The sequence below is a fragment of the Branchiostoma belcheri genome, unplaced genomic scaffold, assembly GCF_001625305.1.
Source record: "Branchiostoma belcheri isolate BF01 breed outbred unplaced genomic scaffold, Haploidv18h27 scaffold23, whole genome shotgun sequence".
NCBI classification, from domain to species: domain Eukaryota; kingdom Metazoa; phylum Chordata; class Leptocardii; order Amphioxiformes; family Branchiostomatidae; genus Branchiostoma; species Branchiostoma belcheri.
The window spans coordinates 2,356,828-2,376,572 of record NW_017803824.1 but is presented as its reverse complement, the minus strand read 5'-3'; the positions used below and the strand labels follow the sequence as shown (position 1 = coordinate 2,376,572).

At 44.4% G+C, this 19,745-nt stretch overlaps 2 protein-coding genes across 2 annotated transcripts in view; both read left to right on the top strand.

The window, feature by feature from the left end:
• The first annotated feature begins 751 nt into the window (after positions 1 to 751).
• On the top strand, positions 752 to 2,438 carry LOC109470641 (zinc finger CCHC domain-containing protein 10-like). The gene is given in 5 exon segments (XM_019769665.1): positions 752 to 1,027; positions 1,370 to 1,528; positions 1,928 to 1,978; positions 2,140 to 2,285; positions 2,288 to 2,438. Coding segments are annotated over 5 exon segments (453 nt in total). The 5' UTR covers positions 752 to 986; the 3' UTR covers positions 2,344 to 2,438.
• A 2,827-nt stretch (positions 2,439 to 5,265) lies between these two features.
• LOC109470564 overlaps positions 5,266 to 19,745 on the top strand; it is a 43,496-nt gene continuing 29,016 nt past the window's right edge. Inside the window, exons 1-2 of the mRNA XM_019769527.1 lie at positions 5,266 to 5,349; positions 19,430 to 19,490. The gene's annotated coding sequence lies outside the window, so the exon portion shown is untranslated. The remainder of the gene's footprint in view (positions 5,350 to 19,429; positions 19,491 to 19,745) is intronic.

Sequence of the window (19,745 nt, the reverse complement as noted above, 5' to 3'; positions counted from 1 at the left end):
TTATAAAAGGGAGGGTGTAAGTTTTCCACACAGCAAAAGTTGCAGTGTAAAACACCAAAAGTTGCAGTGTAAAACNCAGCAAAAGTTGCAGTGTAAAACACCCAAAGTTGCAGTGTAAAACACAGCAAAAGTTGCAGTGTAAAACACAGCAAAAGTTGCAGTGTAAAACACCCAAAGTTGCAGTGTAAAACGCCCAAAGTTGCAGTGTAAAACACCAAAAGTTGCAGTGTAAAACACCAAAAGTTGCGGTGTAAAACACCAAAAGTTGCGGTGTAAAATTTTGTTCTTGTCGGCCACGGTACAGAATAAAGTGGGAAAACGAGAAAAACAAGAAACAAAACTTGTGATGAGACCACGTGTCATCCTTGGTGTCATCAGCAAAGCACGCGATAAACATCGATACAAAGACAGTTTCAGTCACTTTGTATGTTCCAATTTATTGCTTTGTCCACGCCGTACATAATAAGACAGTACATCTACATTTTATGCATTTTGTTTGACGTGTTCTTGATTTGTTGTTATTTGAGCTACTGTGGCACTGCAGACAAACGCAAACAAAGACAGTCCAGTGCTTAGGGACAGTTTACTACAGTTTTCCCTTCCAGCTGCAATGATACGGAGTATATTCCCTTAAAAAAAATTAGTTGTATTTTTGAGGACAGGGAAAGGAAATTTAGCAAGGGCAATTATCTACACAATCTGCTGTAAATATGTTTGTACAAAAACATTTTACTTCTGTCGCGGTGTAGGGTTAAAGGTCAGCTTCACATCGGCGTGGACAGATACAGGATTTTGTCCATTTTTCAACAGTTTTCTTGTGATTTCTGACGAGTTTGAGATACCCCAGACATCCCAAGACGTACAGAAGAAACTGGCGTTTTTAAACTGTTAGAAACACTATCCTACAAAAGGATATAGTGCGACGTTCGGACCTGTTCACTGAGACAAGAGGAGGCATATAGGCACAGAGAAATCAACAAACCAAGATGGCCTCTCCCATTCAAAAATATATTCTGGAGAAAAAAGCGTGAGTAACCAAGATAGCAGACAAAAACCATACACATCATGGCCTTTGTATATTCTTATTGTTTTGTGCCTGTGTGATATCGCCACTAAGTAACCAAGATAGCAGACAGAACCATACAGGACGTAAATTTTATTGTCTTCATGTACTCTGGCCTTGGACAGAGAAGACAGAGGGAAGCAAGGGGCCAGATCCTGGCCTAAGCACTTAGGCAGGCAGGTATAGGTAGGCAGGATGTGCAGGCAGGTATATGTAGGTAGGATGTACTTAGTGTACTAGTATTCCTATTGCTTTGCCCCTGTGCAATATCTCCCCTAAGTTTTATCCTGGCCCTGTATTTTGCAGTGCTGAGAACAAACAGAACGTGCGGTGTCAGAAATGCCTGGAGCTGGGACACTGGACATACGAGTGCACGGGGAAGAGGAAATACACCCACAGACCCTCACGCACGGTGGAGATGAAGAAAAAACTCAAGGCCAACGAACAACAGAAACTGGCGATCATGTATGCTATGACATTCCATCTATATTTGACATTGCACAAAGTACATGTAACTCCATAGTCATAAGATCTTTGCATCGTAACGTGACGGTGATAATATGTTAAACGTTAGATGAGTGCCTGCATTTCCTTTTCGTAAGGCATAATCATGCCATTTAGTAATCCGTAGGCAGCTGCCAAAATCATCGTACTGTAATTTAGCCATAACGCAAGGTTGTTCGTAATCAGCTCTGAGAATTTAACATGATTCATAATCGGCGCCCAAAATCGTAATTCATAATCACAACTTCCCATGCAGGCCCTCTTAGATATTGATCATTCACTGGATGTCCTCATGGACATCAAGACAGGTATAGTAACCAGGCTGCAAGCTGATGACAAAATTGTAAACTTCTGTTCCAGGCCACCAGAGGGAGCAGCTGGTAAAAAGGAGAAGGTGAAGAAGAAGAAAAAGTAAGTTCACTCTAACTTTCATCTCATGCATTCAAGTAGTTGGACCAGACAGCTGTCGCCATGTTAACTAGCAGACACCCGGTGGTCGCTAAGCATCAAGAATTTGCTTTGCAGATGTTACCTTTCAAGTCTAAAGTCTTGATTTTTTTCCTTCACTGCAGGACGAAGGGTGACAGTGACAGCAGTGACAGCTCGTCTGACAGTGACTCGTCATCCTCCTCATCTTCTGACTCCAGCTCTGACTCCGACTCTGACTCTGACTCCTCCTCCAGCTCTAGTAGCAGCTCCAGCAGTAGCTCCAGCAGTGAGGAGGAGAGGAAGAAGAAGAGAAAGAGGAAGAGAAGAAGGAAAGAATAGCAGCATGACTAGTGTTTTGGATGATGTAGGGTAGCTTGCATTTATTAGAGTTGTAAGTGTAAGAACATAGCCTCTACCAGGCTTCAGAAGCGGCTGGGAAGAGTTACTAGTACTAGTAACAGCTCCCGGAGTGTAGCAGCTACTTTGAGTGGACCAACTCCCCTGTATATTTGGTCAGTTTTTACTCTTTCCAGCTGCTTCTGAAGCGTGGTAGAGGCTAGTAAAAACATAGAACTTACTAGTATTTTCCAAAAGACTTTTATACCAAACAGTGCTGATCTTACTGATCATCAGAGGTGATATTTGTTGTTAGTTGGAAGTAAGTATGTCTATTTGGGTTACGTTGTACCTTATGGGCTTTTATCAATCATGCATAATCTGCAACAGTGGTACAGTTCTTGTAACCATTGTTGACAGGAATAAAGTCAATGATCATGTTTATAAAAAAAAAGTGCAGATGAGTCATTTTTAAATCACTTGTGTGATCAGCTAGTACATAAAACTGATTATTTATTGCTCTTTATATGTTTACATGAAAGGATATCCTTGGTATAGATCTAACCATGGAGTTAAAATCAAGATTGATTTTAACCCCAGGATCTAACTAGTGACTGTCAGTGCAACACAGTTCATTCACCTGGGGCTTGTCAAGTAGCTGACAGGACAGAATTTCAAGTCCAGAACTATTTCTTTCCCCTCTTTGCCAAAATAAACCACAAACCCATCCATCCTACTCAGACTACAAGGTTACTACCTTAGTGTTGCTATAGTTATTTGACAGAGCAGGTAATGTTTATTTTGGAGATCAGTTTGACTGGTTTTGCCAAGTATGTAGTTATGTGGGTCATATTGTCCTGAGTCTTGCCCAAATCAAATAAGAAGACACAGAACATTTGCATCAAAGTGTCAATGTGACAACTGGAAGGGTGGTGAGATAAAGGAGGCAAACCTAATGGACGTTTTTTTCCTGATGATCAGGTTTTGTATTTAGTTATTTTAATTTAAGTCCATGGAGGTAAAAAAAAACACATTTTAGTCTTTCCTTTCAAAGAAGGTCTCCCTGTAACGTTAGCACAGTATATTCAGGAATGTACATGTACATGAGTTTAACATCATAATGTCCTTCGTATCACTGGCGTCTTTTCCAATTCTTATTATTGTAAAAGAAAACAACAATAGCAATGAGGATTTCACATAAGGTTGCCAAAGACTGGTTAATTATTAGCTGTGTTTTGCCCACCCGAAAACCTAGAGTTTACTAAATGGCAAACGATAAAGATTTATTTTCTTCGCATCAAGTTGCTAACGGCTGCCTAATTATTTGCATTTTCCCACCCACATGAAAGGATCCGTGTTGACTTGTCTAATAAAAGAAATGGACAGACGAGAGGGGTTTCATCCATTCACACCAAGCTGTCAAAGACCGGCTGATTATTTTCCTTTTCCCGCCCACCCGAAAATTAGAGGTCATGTGCGAACCCACATGCGATAATGACTCTTCCGCCCATGACGAGGTGTGAAACGGGCAGTTCTTTGATGAAAATAACAAATACGTGACAGACAAATTTGGGGTGACGTACTTTCGACAAAAAGACCTTGGAAATCCCTAGTCTCCACCAGACATGCCAGACTAACAACGCGGGTTTTTTAAAAAAAAAGGTAAAATTTAGCCAACTTATAGGGAGAATAATTGACTAGGGGAGTTTAGCCAGCGTAGAGTTCATTTGCCCGCTTCAGATGGGAAAATTAACCCTCTCCTGGCCAACTACATGTACTAGTATGTATTTCCCTTTTTACCGAATTATAGGATCCGTACTACATGTACTAGATCCGTACACCCGTAGGAAGGCCTGGTGGAGGCTAGGAAATCCCATGAAAAGTGAATCACAGAAAAGTGCTTGGATCTCTCTATTAATGTTTTAGTACTGAAATCGTAAAACAAATCGTAAAGGGAATTCCTAGAACAGAACTGCCTGACATATGCGCCCCGAGGGAGTCGTAAAGTTACGCTAGGAGCGTGCAGAAACGGCCGAGTGAACTATTAGGCTAATCGTGATTGGCTATTACATACGCGCATTGAAAGAAGATCTAAAGGGCTGACGGTGTTTAATATTCCTCACCCTGGATCCTCCTTTCACTACCGGATAGTCTGCAGCACGTCTGGCGTCTCGTGTGTCCGTCTGGAGAGGTAAACCGCTTCATCAAGGTGGTTCTGATTTGATTTGGGAATATTTGTGGGGTTTTAACGGGATGATATAAAGTGGGGAGAAGGGGCGATAGCAGGGGGCCGTGAGGAGAGTCACGATCGCTTGGTACTACTTGACGGGTGTCCGAGATGTTGGTGGTCCGTCTTGTCACTGCCAGGATTCTCGTAGAAAATAAATATCAGAGATTTGGCAATATAGAGCGAGGGTAAATCACTTGCCATTGGAGGTAAAAATGCAATTTTTTTGTCGAAAGTTCCTCCTACTTTTCCAGACCGATTTCTATTATTCAAAACAAGAAACATCCTGAAAACTGTGCCTCCATGCTGAAGTGAGCATCGAGGAATGACAGGACATAATTTCATGCATCAGGCATGGCCAACGATTCATTTAGCATTTTTGGGAAATAAAAATACACGATGAACACCTTGACATACATATTATTCAGTGCATGATCTGGTGCATGATACTGATACTAGTGATAGTAGAACTGAATTCAATCGAGGTAGCTATGCCCATACCAGATGTAAGTGAACACAATCGTATTGCACTAGATAGGACTCTGTGTTACTGTACTATTTCACAAAGCAAATTTTATCCGTATTCTCACTTACAGTCGGATCAGTCCATTAATTCCTGGAGGCCTTTTTAACACATCTAGGTCGCGGAGCCGGTGTGGTCACATGACCGCGGTGTTTCCGTGCCGTACCCATTCATCACGGCTGTCAGTCAGCCACTAGTCCGCCGGGTCTGCTGCATGTGGAAAGACGACGTCGTCAGTCCCCGGACCTCACGCCTGGCACAACAAAGGTAAGTACACAGCTTTCTGCACCAAATATCACGTAGAAAACAAATCAATGTTTGTCACTTGAGCTCCCGATTGCCTACAGAAGGGAGTGGATAACAGAAACCCCGTGTGTGCATCGTGCATTGTCATACAGCCAACTCAGAAAGTGAGTAGGGACGATTTGGGCCCAGCACACTAGGGGACCTCCATTCGGTATTCAGTCGTGTTTTTACGCCTCTGTGCGCAGCGTCATTGGACGCGCGCTGAAAAGTCTTTTTGTTAGCCGTGCATACGTATCCTGTAGAGTGTATGGGTCTCAAGTCTGGTTTTAGTGCATTGTGTGTGCACAATCTCTGAGTTTACACCCTTGCTTACCGAACCGTGCACCCATGCTATTATCATACGCCTGTGAATGCTTAATGGGCTCATGTATCTTTTGTTGGCCCGCCTGCGGGCGGAGCGGACTTAATGGCATTAAGGGTCATCAGTGCTCAAATACTGTAAACAATGTAATGAATAGGACGAGAGTTTCGCAGAATTTTTCTTTGGCGTTGGTTTATTTTTGTTTTGGTTGTACACGATGTTTGTGTACAGACGGGCACGTGCAGCCGGGCGGCGGTTGGACGCCTCAGTGCCCTGATTTATGTGACCCCGGGCACAGGAACGTAAATGTGGAAGTCGCCCTTGATGGCATAATTGAGGTCAAATAGAGCAGGACTACATTATCTCATAGTTACACTGAAAAACAACAGACACAGTCTATCAGGAACGCTTGGTTGTAGAAAAATGAAACTGTTGTAGATCCTTTAGAAATGATTCTATGTAAGGGATGAAGGAGAAGTCAGACGCCAGGTGTTGACATCTGCGGGTGATTCTTTGACCCGTTGGCCCTGTTAAGGGTACTGAAGAGTAACGGGAGATGGTTGATAACACGCCAAGCTGAAGAATCAGAGCTATCACGATTGATCTACATTTTGTACTGGTATCTCTGGCGCTTACGCAGGAATTCGCAAACGCCAATTTGACAGAAATGTCGAAATGCGGATTGTTGTGACAATATGGAGGCGAATTAATAAGCTTCTTGAAATAAATCCTGCTCAGTGATGTGCTCCGCCTTTTTCAAAACGACAAAAGAAGTCGACAATCTCAATTCATCCATTCCCTCTGTGCTTCTGGGAAAGCTGTCTTTACTGACAGCGGCGCTCGCGTCTTTCTTTTCCTCTTTTCCCTGAAACAACGATGTGCTGAATCAGCATATGGCCGAGAAATTAAAAATAATGCAGCTCACGGGAACTGACAAGTACGGTGTGCAGATATTCGGGCTTACATGAATATTTTATGAGAACATAACACAGGACAATATCAGAGAGAAGCGCCCCGCCACAAGGGAGCAGCGGTGTTACGGGGTAGTTCATTGTCATTGTCGGTGGTGTTTTCGTGAATATGCTGCCTTTTTAGGCAACAATTTTTCATAAGTGAAGGGACGACACAACTGTTCTGTGCTCATGTCTATGTCATCAAAGGCGCCAGGTGTGTTGTCAAGCCTTGGGGTGGACTATACCGTATATACTTATCTATCTTTCTATCAATCTCTTATCTTTCGAGCTGTAGCGTTATCTTATCTCTTCCTTCAGCGATAAAAATTTAACAGATGACTCCTTGTGTTCCCTCGCAAGCTTTATTTACAAACCTAAAACGGACTCCCCTCCTTTCGCCCCTAATACTAGTACGCCGTCTGAAGTCCTCGTAAACCGGACCAATCAGCTTTAGGTCATGTTTATCATCCGCCGTCCCTCTTTGAAATTTCCAGCCCCATCTTTTTCTCGCACGATCGATATTCAGAGTAATCAGCGGACGTGTTCGGATGAGTGGATGGAGAAATTAGGGCGGCGGTGTTAGGGCCAGGTGTGACCGTGGAAGGGTACCGTAAATAACACTGCCGAGAATGCTAATGAGATCTGTTCAGGCAGTTTTATGGTACTTGATATTCAGTCCATTTATTTATTAACCTGTAAGCACTGTGATTTGATCTGTGTGGCCCTAAATTTGCATATGTTGTCGGGGGTGTGTGCTCTGATTAAACGAAGGCTTTACGGCTCTGCATCAGTCGATACTTGAACAATCGTGCCACCTCCCCTCCCCCTTTCAACACACGTCGTGTGAAGTGACGAACACCTGTTATAGCTCATGGAATGCGTACTGTTCGGTGTATTGTCGAGTATGTTTGTGATGGCAACTTACCTTTATCCCGAGAGACTGTGCAGTTAAAAAACGATCTCGCCTTTCCAGGGTCGGGATGTGAAACACATAAAATACAAGGTCCGGGTTATGATGGTCGTTTGATTTATAATTCTGTATGAATGATATATGGATCCTTGATCGGCTTCTCAAGTTGTCGTATTTTCTTAGCCCGATTGTTGTCTTACATCTTGTAAGACTAAGGAGCTAGCTGGCATGTTGGCTGAATCTCAAGACAAACAGGCTGACATTCTGATCTTGAGCAGTCCCGAGAAGACGGGGCGGGGCACTTGGCCAGGTGCGCCACACAGACAGGTGTGTTGCGGCAGGCACTTTGAAGTTCCCTCCGTCGGCGCTTTGTACTTTGCATGGGGAACATTGTCGTCAATGACCTCCATTTGACATTTACATGACTTAAAACACGCCAATGTGACAATATGGAAACATAAAAGGAGACACTTACACACCGCAAGAATGCCAGCCGCGGGCAGAGTACTGATTATTAGTCACCGTAGTAGTACTAGTAGTTTTTCCTGTGACAGGTACTAGGAGAGAAGATTATATATTGTTGAGGTTTTTGGCTGCCGGGCATTTATTTCTGACTGGCTTGCCCTTCAAGAAAGCTAATAAGAAAAGGGGCCTGCCAGTAAAAAAATCATCGCGATAATTCCCCCAAAATATCTGCGTGGAGAATACTAGTAGTTTACTAGTATCACAGATTTCATAGGGCTGGCCAATCTAGTACCTCCTCTTACAGCATACGCCCTGGGTATATGTATTTCCGCTGTGGAGTCCAGAGGTCCGATAAGCTAGTCTCGCGGAAGATGATAGAGATCACCGGCCGAACTACCTGTCCGATCCTGTTATCCTCGCCAGTACACATCAACACAGGCCTCTAATACTACTTCATTAGTTTGTGCCCCAACTCTTGATCTAATCACTGAGCATTACTGCAGTGTTCTTTATTCCTTTTGATGCCGTTTTGTCTTGTTCCTTATGTCCATATATGCCCTGAGGGGTAATCAATGCATTCTTGCTATCTCTTCATTTTTCAGGTACAGTACTAGTATTCCCCACGGGGTTGATTTGGCATGCGGCTACCTGTGAAAGTTAGCCTGGTACCATCCTGGTTAGTTTACGTCCGCTCTGATAGTCACTACCCACTAATGGTTGGTGGCGACTATGTGCAAGTCACAGTTCTTTACAACTATGAAATTTAAATCTTTAAATATCTGTTTAGCTGTTGTTACATTACATTTGTAAATTTTAAAACAGCTTAAAATGTTCCTTCGTTGTAATCTTTGACTTATGTTCGCACATGATGTCAACAACTCATCAGAAGGGTGTTGCCCTCTGTCGTCAGTTTTACTGTGCGGAAGGGTGCCCGGGTGTAGAATGTTCGCCCACATCTAGTCTTGTGGTCTGTTATTACACCAGCTCGGCTCCCTCCTACCCTACAATTACATGAGTCGGCTGGATATGATGAACAGGACAGGTATGCTTATGGCCCCCGGCGCGGTGAGTGTGTGGCATGTTTTCTTTCCAACACATTCCACTACAACAACTGAGGGCAGAGCGCAGTGTAGCGCAATCAAAACATCCACAGAGGAAGCCGTTTCTTCTGTTTACAACACTTTCGTTTCAGGGTTGTCTGTGAGTATTGTTTCTTTATCAGATCCGGGCTCTGGCCTGTAAGGCATCAGTGGTCTTGTTGTTATACAAGCCCACTCACCCTGTTATAAGGTTGGTCTACTACTGTAGACTGTTCGTCGGAAAGACGAGTTCTTCCTACCCTCTTTACTCTTAAGCCATTTAGAGGACCCTCGTATATGTGTACAGCACACAACATTGTGAAACGGGAATCCAATGTGAACGTCTAGTAATTTTCATTCAGTGGAAGCACTAGAACTGTATGTTTTCGTTGCTAGGGAAGGCCACAGAGAATTCTAGACGCCTGTAATATGGTCAAGACTAATCTATAACTCAAAATATTATCGACAACAGTAGGTGAGTTACTAGTACTCTATAGTCCTTTATGGAATATTTGGAAAAAAGAAATTGACCTATGTTACTAGTAGTATGTAGGCGGATAACAGAGGTGGATATGAAAATAATACATATCGTTCTGTGTACCAGATAGGGTGAAGGTAATAGTCTGTATATGGTACCAACCATATGTAGTTGTTTCATCTCTGTCAATGTGATGACAAGAACAGTGTGAGAAAGTTACAGCGCCCCCTGTACATTACCATAAGTCACCGCTAACATCTGTGACCCCCCGCGACGCCTATGTGTAAATATGACGTCGCCCCCCTCCATGTTCGTCCGGCAGCGTCACAGCTGTGACGACATGTGTTCTCCTGGTACTTTCACTGCCGTGTTTGGCGCAAATAATCTCCAAGCAGATCCTAGGGTTTATTGTTTATTTGTTTATTTGAATGATCTCCATTAGTGAGTATACACTTATACCCACTATTCTTCCTGGAGTCTTAAAACACGTTACAGACTTATAACACAGACGTACACTTCTTACTGCTATACATAAAATACAACAACCTGTAACTAATTACTTATTTAACCTATCCTATTCTATATACACCAAGTAATGAGCTCGAGGTAAAAGCTTGTTTGAGAGGTCAGAGGTCAATCATACACGTTATATATTTACATTTACATTAATACATACAAGTTATATATTTACATTTTAAAAGTTACTATGCTACCACCAATGCTGCAGGGGTCTGTTTGTGTATGTTTGTGTTTTTAGCCTGTCCTTGACGTGTTTTTTGAAAGCTGATGGTGCGGATGATTTGATGTGTTGTGGGAAAGTGTTGTAGGATTTTGTGCACCTGTACAGAAATGTCCTAGTAGCAGAGGAAGTTCTGGGTTTTGGTAGTCTAAAGCCTCCCGCCTGTGAAAGTCGTGTGTTGTGTTGATGTGTGTTGTTGATTCTGCGTAGTTTATTGTAGATAGTAACAGGTTTGCCAGTGGTCAGGAGTTTGTGGAACGTGGAGAGTGTGTTTGTGTAAAGTCTTTCGTTAACTCTTGGCCAGTTTAATCTACTGTGCAGTTCGTCGATCCTGCAGTTATACTCTGCATTTAACACAAGCCTAGCCGCCTTATTTTGTAAAATCTGCAACCCGCTCAGGTTAGACTGAGAACTGGACGACAGAAGACAGGAGCAGTAGTCCAGAAGACTCAGGACAAGTGTTTGAGTTGCCGTCTTTAGCGTGTCACCCGTGAGAAAGTCACGTGATCTAGCAATTACTGCTAGAGCACTTGCCATTTTGGATTTAACCTTGTCAAGGTGTTGTGCTAAGGTTAACTGCTGGTCTAAAAATAATCCTAGCAGTTTCGCCTGCTCTACCTGTTCAATCGGCTTATTGTGCATTGAAAGCTGTAGGGTAGGGTTGTGTTTTAATTTGTGTCTACTTCCAAAGACTATGGACTTGGTCTTGTCGACATTTAATATTAGTCTGTTGGCTTGAACCCAGTCGCTGATGTGCGTCAATTCAGACTGAAGAATGGTCTGAATATCCGCGGTATTAGGGCCAGCAGCTGACGGGGTTGTATCGTCTGCATATAATACAATGTCGCAGCGTTTTACAACTGTGGGTAGATCGTTTGTATATATGCAGAACAGTAGTGGGCCCAGACAGCTACCCTGTGGAACACCGCTATTGATCTCTGTGTAAGCAGAGATGTCGCCATTTACAAGACATTTAAAAGACAGTATCAAATTGTCCATTCAAAGGATTATGTCTGGCCAATTTTGCCTGTCTTTTGCCACCCCAGGATCTGCTTGGAGACTAGTGTTCTACACTGGCTTACATCCTCATATCTTGTCATCATTTCTTCATTTGCATATTATCACATAGTCACGTGACACGCGCTACCAATCAGAGCCCTCGTACTGACCCGGTTCAGAAAGTCCATAAAAGTCTAACAAAGGATGAAGGATCATTAGCAATTGCGATGCGGTGAACCATAGTCACCTTTTTATTTCGGATTACTTCCAGCACGGTACTTCTCGTTGTGAATTCATTCTCGTGTTTCATTATGTCGTCAGTCAGTAGAAAAGAAATGGGTGGGGTATTTTGAATGGTGTAGTCATATGTGTGTGACTGTGTATGTGTTTGTATCTGCCGCTTGAACCCCACATCCGATACGCCATCCGTAATTCCCGCCATTCCATCCCGCGAAGTTTCATTACTGTCATTCCGGCGCCCGCCCGCCCGTGTGGTGCAGTCTGACCTCCCTGATGAAAAACTGAAACGGAATTCGTACGTCTCGTCTCGTAAAAACCATCAGCACCCCGAGGAAGGAGAATTCGTGGGATGATTGGTACCACATCAGCGGCGGCGGGTTCTCCCTCCCCCGGACCGCTGTCGTCACTCTAGCGGGCCGTCGTTAGACATGCGTCAGCTGGGAACAAGGTCAAAGGACAAGCTAGCCGTGTGGCCATGTTTCAACCTCACGAGCACGGCCCGGTGAACGTTTCAGCCTTGTGCCGTTTGACAGGCGCATGTTAAACTGTTAACCAGTAAATCCCGCCTTATTTCCGTGTATTGGGATATTGTCTGTACCTGGCGAAGCGCTGTCGTATCCGTCCCGTTTCCAGACCGACGGAATTCGGAAAGGCATCCGAGGTAGCTTCGCGGCAACAAGTTGATACCGTGATGCGTTACATCGCCTCTCAGTCGGATTAAGACAGTATTCATACATCAGAGAACAGTCCGGCGGAAAATTGGCCGGTGTCCAGCGTACTTCTGGAATTCTATGAGCTTGTTCAACAAGAACAAGGTAAGTTTTGTACTTCCTTGGCAATGTTGAACGCTTTCCCACACAAGTCGCTCTCAGTTGCCAGGGACTGGTGGGCGGCTCTACCATCTGTGTGACTTTGAACCCTCATCACGTTATGGACCGTGGCAGGTCCTGACGCTGATGTTATATGGATGGCACAACTGCTCGTCTCTGTTTTTAGGAAGTTGCTCTCGGAGGGGGCCGTGTGGGCATGTGTACATCAATCACCACGGGCGGGAACGGCTGTTTTCTCACAAAACTCTCCGGGCCGAGTATGAATGAAGGATGTTATTGTATACTCTTGTAGCGCCAGGGACAACAAATAGTATTCACACCAAACATGACAACAGCAAAAACATTTGTAGAATTGATTCACCAACGTAGATGGAAGTCTCTATTTAGCACGCAGCGAATAAGTACTCTATGTGTCAGTCTTCATTTCACCAGCAGATAGTAATTAATGATATGATCAAACGGAAGTAAAAGTACTTCAGTCCGGATGAGCCTGAGGTAGTTTCGCCCACTCGGACCACGGTGTCAGTCTAATAAGAGCTTGAACTTGAGATATCCACGCTGTTATCCTACCCATGGCTTTTTAATATGGGCTCTTCTTTACAGTTTCAACATTTTTCAATTGAGATGTGTAAATTTTGGAAATTTTGTAATACTTACGCTTGAATACCGTAACTTGCTGTTTGCACGAAAATCGGCCTAAATTTTGTAAGCATTGCGAGAAATCTAAAAATGCGGAAAATTGGACATTTCTTTCCGTCGACGCCCTGACTTGCAGTGCTAACGGGACAACCGATCCGGTGATGTATTCCCATTAGGTTAGCCTGAGACGACAAACTGAAAATACGAGCAACCCTCCTATCTAACCTCTAAACCAATGGTTGTGATTCTAGTCTCCAAACTAACCGTAGCAGGCGTCTATTAACCTTCACCTTGGTAGTTGGGACTCCCCTGGTGAGGACCGTTACACCAGGCGGCCGCCCGGTGGGAGGCAGCCCGTCCGTCAGCCAGGTAGTGTTAGCACGTAATTACCTTTTAAAAGCGAAGTCAAGGCCAGGATATCATTCCCACGTGTACGGAGCTGTAAGAAGATCAGCACAAGATGTTTCAACAGGTCGTAAAATGCCTGGCAGTAGATTGAGGGAGTAAAACTGACTGTATGACAGGTTTACAGGAGTAGGTCCAACCTGCAATCGTTCTCAATTTGGCCAATCAAGACGCTACCTGACTGATACCTTTTTAATGCGATATTAACGTTAGTTATAGAACCTTGACGTTTGAAGACACCAAATGCTTTTTATATTGTATTGTGAGATAAAAAGCATTTAGGGTGAAAAATACTAATCTCCAAGCAGATCCTAGGGTGGCAAAAAGACATTATCAAATTGACCAGGCAGTATCCACTGGCCAGAGAGGGTCCAATTCGGTAGCGACCAAAGAAACAGGCCATCTATAAAAAGGTAACGATCTTCCCCCATCAACCTCTGCTTGGAGAGGAGAGGTTGAACCCTTTGCCCCACCTAATTCCATCTGACCTCCCCATTTGGGTTCAAAGCTTCCCAAACTGTTGCTGTGAAATGATAGTGTAAAGTACCAAAGTATTTATTGTAGCCGTCCACGGTCGCGAGCATACATGTCATTCCTAGAATATCTCATTTCTTTACTGGTAGTTCAAGTGTCGAGGCTCTTGTTTCTAAAGAAACTCCTCTAAATGGCGACCTTGGCCATTCCGACATAGATGTCGTGTTTATACAGGTAGCGTTTCTCCCTCTAGACTGTTTGACAACATCCCTCCTTGTTTCCGTCTGCCCCATGACGACGCATCGCTACCGGCGCCCATCATGAGAAAGTCAGAGAAACCAAGCCTCTACCAGGCTTCGGGAGCGGCTAGAAAGAGTGGAAATTGGCCAAATAGAGAGATAACATGCCAAAGGGGAGTTGGTCCGCTAGAGCGTACATTTTGCCGCACCCAAACGTATTTTTTAGCCGACCAACTCCCTGGCAAGTTATCTCTCTCTATTTGGACGATTTCTACTCTTTCCAGCCGCCTCCCGAAGCCTGGTAGAGGCTAAGAGAACCCCATCCCCGGTGTCCTGTGCTGTGTGTATTTGTTTTACCTGACAGGTTTCGGGAACAGGTGGAATGCTTTGTTGACTGCTCCTGTTATACCGGAACGTTAACCTGTGTGGTCGCACTGTAAATCTGATACTCGTTACCACGTTTTAACTTGACTTTGCCGACTTGGTTACCTTAAAGGTTTAGCAGAACTATTCTGTCAGACTGCACAGTGTACTAGTAATCAGAATCAATGTCAAGGACATCATATACACGATGGGCATCTCTAGCTATCTATAGCACCCCAACTCTTCAGTACGAGCAAGGACATTATACAATGTCCTTGGTACGAGCAAGGAGGTTGGTACGAGCATAGAGTTAAAGATATATTTCTACCTCCATGGTACGAGTATGAAAATGTACGGCAATGTTTGCAGGTTGGCGTTGATAAATGCATGAAGGTCTAACATTTCACTGATTGGCGGAAACTCCACCAACAGGTCACAGGGGTCAATGCCCGGATGTGGGTCAGCTACCGGGCTTGAGACCCAGTTCCCATGGGAGACCTGGTAGTATTTGATCGCAATGCTGAGGGCTGTACCGTGTGGGTGGGTACGGGGGGTCACAGTGGGTAGGGGTTAATCTCCAAGCAGATCCTAGGGTGGCAAAAGACAGTATCAAATTGGCCAGGCAGTATCCATTGGCCATAGAGGGTCCAATTCGCCACCCAAGGATGTTGCCTGGTCAATTTGATACTGTCTTTGGCCACCGGCACCCTAGGATCTGCTTTGAGATTAGGTAGGGGTAGTCTTTAGCATGGTAGTTTATAGGGCAGTTAGTGTATACAAGCTTGTGGTAGATTTAATCTTAATCTTTATACACTGACGCTTACCATCTATCTAGTTACTGAGTCAGAGATAGTCCTCTCTCTAGATAATCAAATGTTACGATTTCTATACATGTGTATATAGTCACTAGTAGATTCTCAGACACACCTTCCCTAGCTTGGCCTAGCCTTTCCTTCTTTCCAAAAATACACCGACGATGTCAAACGGTTACGATATTCAGTTACCCGTGTAAAATCGATGTGAACACAGATCGCGTGCTACTGCAATGCTCGGTGTAAATATTACAGTGCCTGGATCCTTGGAGACTTGGATGGTTGAATGGCGAAGTCAAACACGGACTAAAGAACGTTTCAGCGCCTGTCCACACGTGGTCGGGATGTTACACACGAGTTGACATTCCCGCACACTGTTTGGTGGTCGCGTGGGAAATGTCACGTTACAACGGCTTACAATCACCGAACCAGAAGCATGGAAAGCCCAAACGCATGCACTTGGCCGTGAAAAAGCGCAGAGCCGTGTCACAGCGATGGTCAGGACTGGTAAACCATAGGTTACCATAGACTAAACATGGCTCAATTGGGGGATGGGACTAGCCAGTAATGCCCAAAAAACATGTCCAATCGGTACAATATGGCATTTAACAAACGTAGTACGATATGCATGTTCTCTGCATGTCAGACTCAGAGGAAGGCTTGTGAGATTCTTGTCAGAACTTAGCCTCTACCAGGCTTCAGAAGCGGCTGGAAAGAGCAGAATTAGCCATAACATGCCAGGGAAGCCCGGCAGCCCAGGAGTTTGAGAGGCAAGTTATCTTTCTATCTGAACGACTTCTATTCTTTCCAGTCGCATCTCAAGCCTGGCAGAGGCTATATACTAGTAGTCAGAACTACTAGGTATACACAGACGCAGGTTAGCGTGTGTATGAGAACATGTCACACACAGTGTCGTTCTGACCAGCAGACTGAGATAACATTGTCGTTCCCACCAGAATCCCGTCACATTCTCCGGGAATTTCAGGCGAGTGAATCTGACGTAAAGCTTGAAAGAAAACATTCTGGTTCTTGATGAATGGCGCTGGTTGTGTGTCATCGGGCATTCCCAGTGTCATTCCCAAGTCTGTTCTTTCGCTCTGTAAAAACACAAAATGCATACTAGTACCTCAGCACCTCCCCAAAGTCCAACTTCAATCTCACAAATCAGAAACGTATGTGTTAACCCATAAATAACTCCTCTCTGACTCTTCGTCGTTTGTAGAATTTTTCATGACAGAAAGCACCTGTTCCACTGTAGAACGAAAGTCGACAAATACGAACAGAATGGAATTGTAACCATAGGCATAGACAAGCCAATGTCAGACGCTCAACACGTTAGCTGTTTCATAACATGATCTAACGAGCTACAGTGCTTAAAAGTCCAAATTTACAGCAATAAACTCCCGCACCCTTGTTGTTATAATTGAAAGGCTCGGGGTCAAATTGTTGACCTGTTTCCGTGCCGGTATCTTGGCGGGAAAGCGTCCCGGGCGGGCCGGAGATATATAGGGAAGGACTATATTTGACGCCAAGAGAAACCCTCGCATGAATTTGTTAAACAAGCATAGCGATGTTGAATTTATGCGGGGCATGTGGTCAAACCACATTAGAACATGTCCCGCATGTGGTGGTTCAATCTACGGCGTGAGTTTGAAAGAGACGCGCGTATATAAAATGAGGATGAATTATCCTTTGGAGTGTGTTATTTCCCGATATAGGTACTTAAATAATTTCGCAGCCACATTGCTAAGATTTCTCCTGAATTCTTAAAGTGACCGGGGGATTTCAGCTTTGTTTTACTCAATCATCCCGGCTATCTTTGCTTGTCTGAACACATGACTAACATCTCGGCAGGATGCAGGGTTGTTGAGTGGCAGTATTTTCCAGGGGATATCCTTTTCGTCCTAAGTACCCAGTGAGAGATCTACACTTCACACAGCGCCGCAGCCCTGGATCAACTGTCGGAGTACCGAACGTATCGGGAGGGGCTTGAAACAGTTCTCGCTTCTCGTAGATTTCAAGATAGTTTCAACCCAGAGCTGTGAACGTTTGTTAGCTCAGCGCAGAAGCTCAGTCACGTGTCCACTTCGTCTTCCCGCCCAGCGTTTTTCAGCGGTTCAAAGCCAAAAATCGACCGTCGCTACTGTCTGTCGAGTCGAGTGGCTGCCTGGAGTACCTTGTTATGGTTGCCCTTTGTCCTGAGCCTCTTGAATTTGCATGGTGAAGAGGGTGCTTGTTTTCTCCTGGCCTAGCCGATGTAACTTCCTGTACAACCTGGCTCCCGTGTGTACGTCGAGGGACAGAACGTAGCCATGTGTGGAGGGAACACACCGGTACAACAACAGCTATCACTGACGCGGACCATGTACTGAGTGGTCTGTAGTGCTTCAACAAGGTTCGTTCTTACAAGTACTATTTTTGGTTGCCGAGTCGAACATGTGACGGCGGCGTCTACAGTACTACATGTACATACAGGATACGGCCATGGTCTGCCCAGCTCAACTGCTTGAAGGTAGCCGTCTCTCTTTGTCGTTTCTAGTTTCATTTGCCCACCTGTTAGGTGCTGCGATGTGTCGGAATGTCGGTTAACTGCCTGGGAAAGTCGAGCTGGCGCTGTTACAGTGTTACAGAATGCTTTCCGTCGTCAAGGCTTTAGGGCTGTGTTGATGTACATAAGATTTTATGAACGAGTCATGTCATACACTGGGCGTAGATGTGTCGCGTATATTTATTGCGTCGTAAATATCCTCTGACCCTGACCAACACTCAAGTTGGATGATTTAAAATTTTATGGTGGCACAAAAAACTCTCCCATCGTAAGGGTTTAAGCGTATTTCAATCACATAACACCCAGTTCATAATATCCTGCACATATCATATTTATATGAGCAGATTTGTATATCTCAGGTCAAGCGTCATCACACTCCGGCACTAGAAGTCAGGAAAACTGAAGTTTCCAGACCTGGTCCCGTGCAACACGACATGTTTTCTGATTCTGTATCGATTGTCCCCTCTGGTGACACTTGAGTCTCAGGCCGTATCTCCCTGCCGGGATATCGACCGGAATACTGGAAGGCTTCGGGTCCGTATGATAGGATGCGATGGTTGGTCAGGGTAAATTTGATCAACGTGCTTTCAGCTAGACTCTACCAGACCCTACTGAACCTGTATTAATCGTGCACACACGTTAATGGTATGATGAAGGTCAGTGAGCTTTTACTAGGCAGAGGACCCATCGGGTCAAAAAGGCATCGCCGTTCTACACCATTTTATTCAGTATAGGAGCGCTTGAATACGCTTAACATCTTTGGGGTGTGCATGCTGCATATTACATACAAGGAAAATATACATGTCTTATGCGCTGTATGCGACAGGTTCGGGTCGTCACTATTAAGTCATCCATCAGGCACGTCTTTGTGTTCAGGTTTAACATGAGAAATCCGTGAACACTGTGGTTTGTACATGTGGGAGCACGGTGACCTCAGGCTGGGGAGAAGGGGGGTCTGGTAGAGCGATCAGATACTGTGTTTGTACAATATCTGGGCACACTTCCAAACATTCTTTTCTATTTCACTACTGCCTCCACGGGGTGGGTGTACTAAAGTCATCTCAGCTGCTTCACGTATTGAAACAGTCATACTTTCAAAAATCAGAGCTACTCGTAACAACCAAGGGGGGTTAAAACTCGTATTTTCCAAGAACTATCGTACAGTGGAACTCGTTACCACCAGACTAGACACGACTGGGCATCATCCCTAAAAAGCATTCAAATCTCCTGCAATGAAATGAGCAAAGACTGACTGTAACAAGTCGTTCGGTATGATATAGCTAGCTGCCGCCGCGCCGCGTGCCTGTGAAGCTGGTGTGTTACGCCAAAGGGCAGTCATACCGGCTATACTGATACGGATACGTATTGATCTGACTGGGGGAAAATGCCTCAAGACATCATCATACCGACACCCTTTCATTCATATCATGTGAACCCTCCCCGGTACACCAACCATAGGTTGTCAACTCAGACACGCGCGCAGTACTAATAGGGTACATATATTGCCTGATGATGTTGTTTTTGGTACACGGAGGTGCAACATTGCGACTGTACCTTCTTGTTACAGACCGATGGAGTCTACATTGACGTATAACAGGGAACTGTGATCTACCGAGACATCGAAAAAGGTAATCTCCCCACTATTATATAACGTTAGATAACACGCAATCTATTATGGATTATGGTACCAAAGTCAATCAGATACAGTCTTCTATCTTGGTGATTAGCGTCTTACGATGATGGATAATGTCATATACTAGTAATCTATCAACTGAAGGTCTCATCTCCATATACGATTCGTGTTTGGAATATGGAATTGTTATACAGCATGATAGTCACAACAATCACATGTACGTCTGTGCATCTTATCATTTGTAACGTCC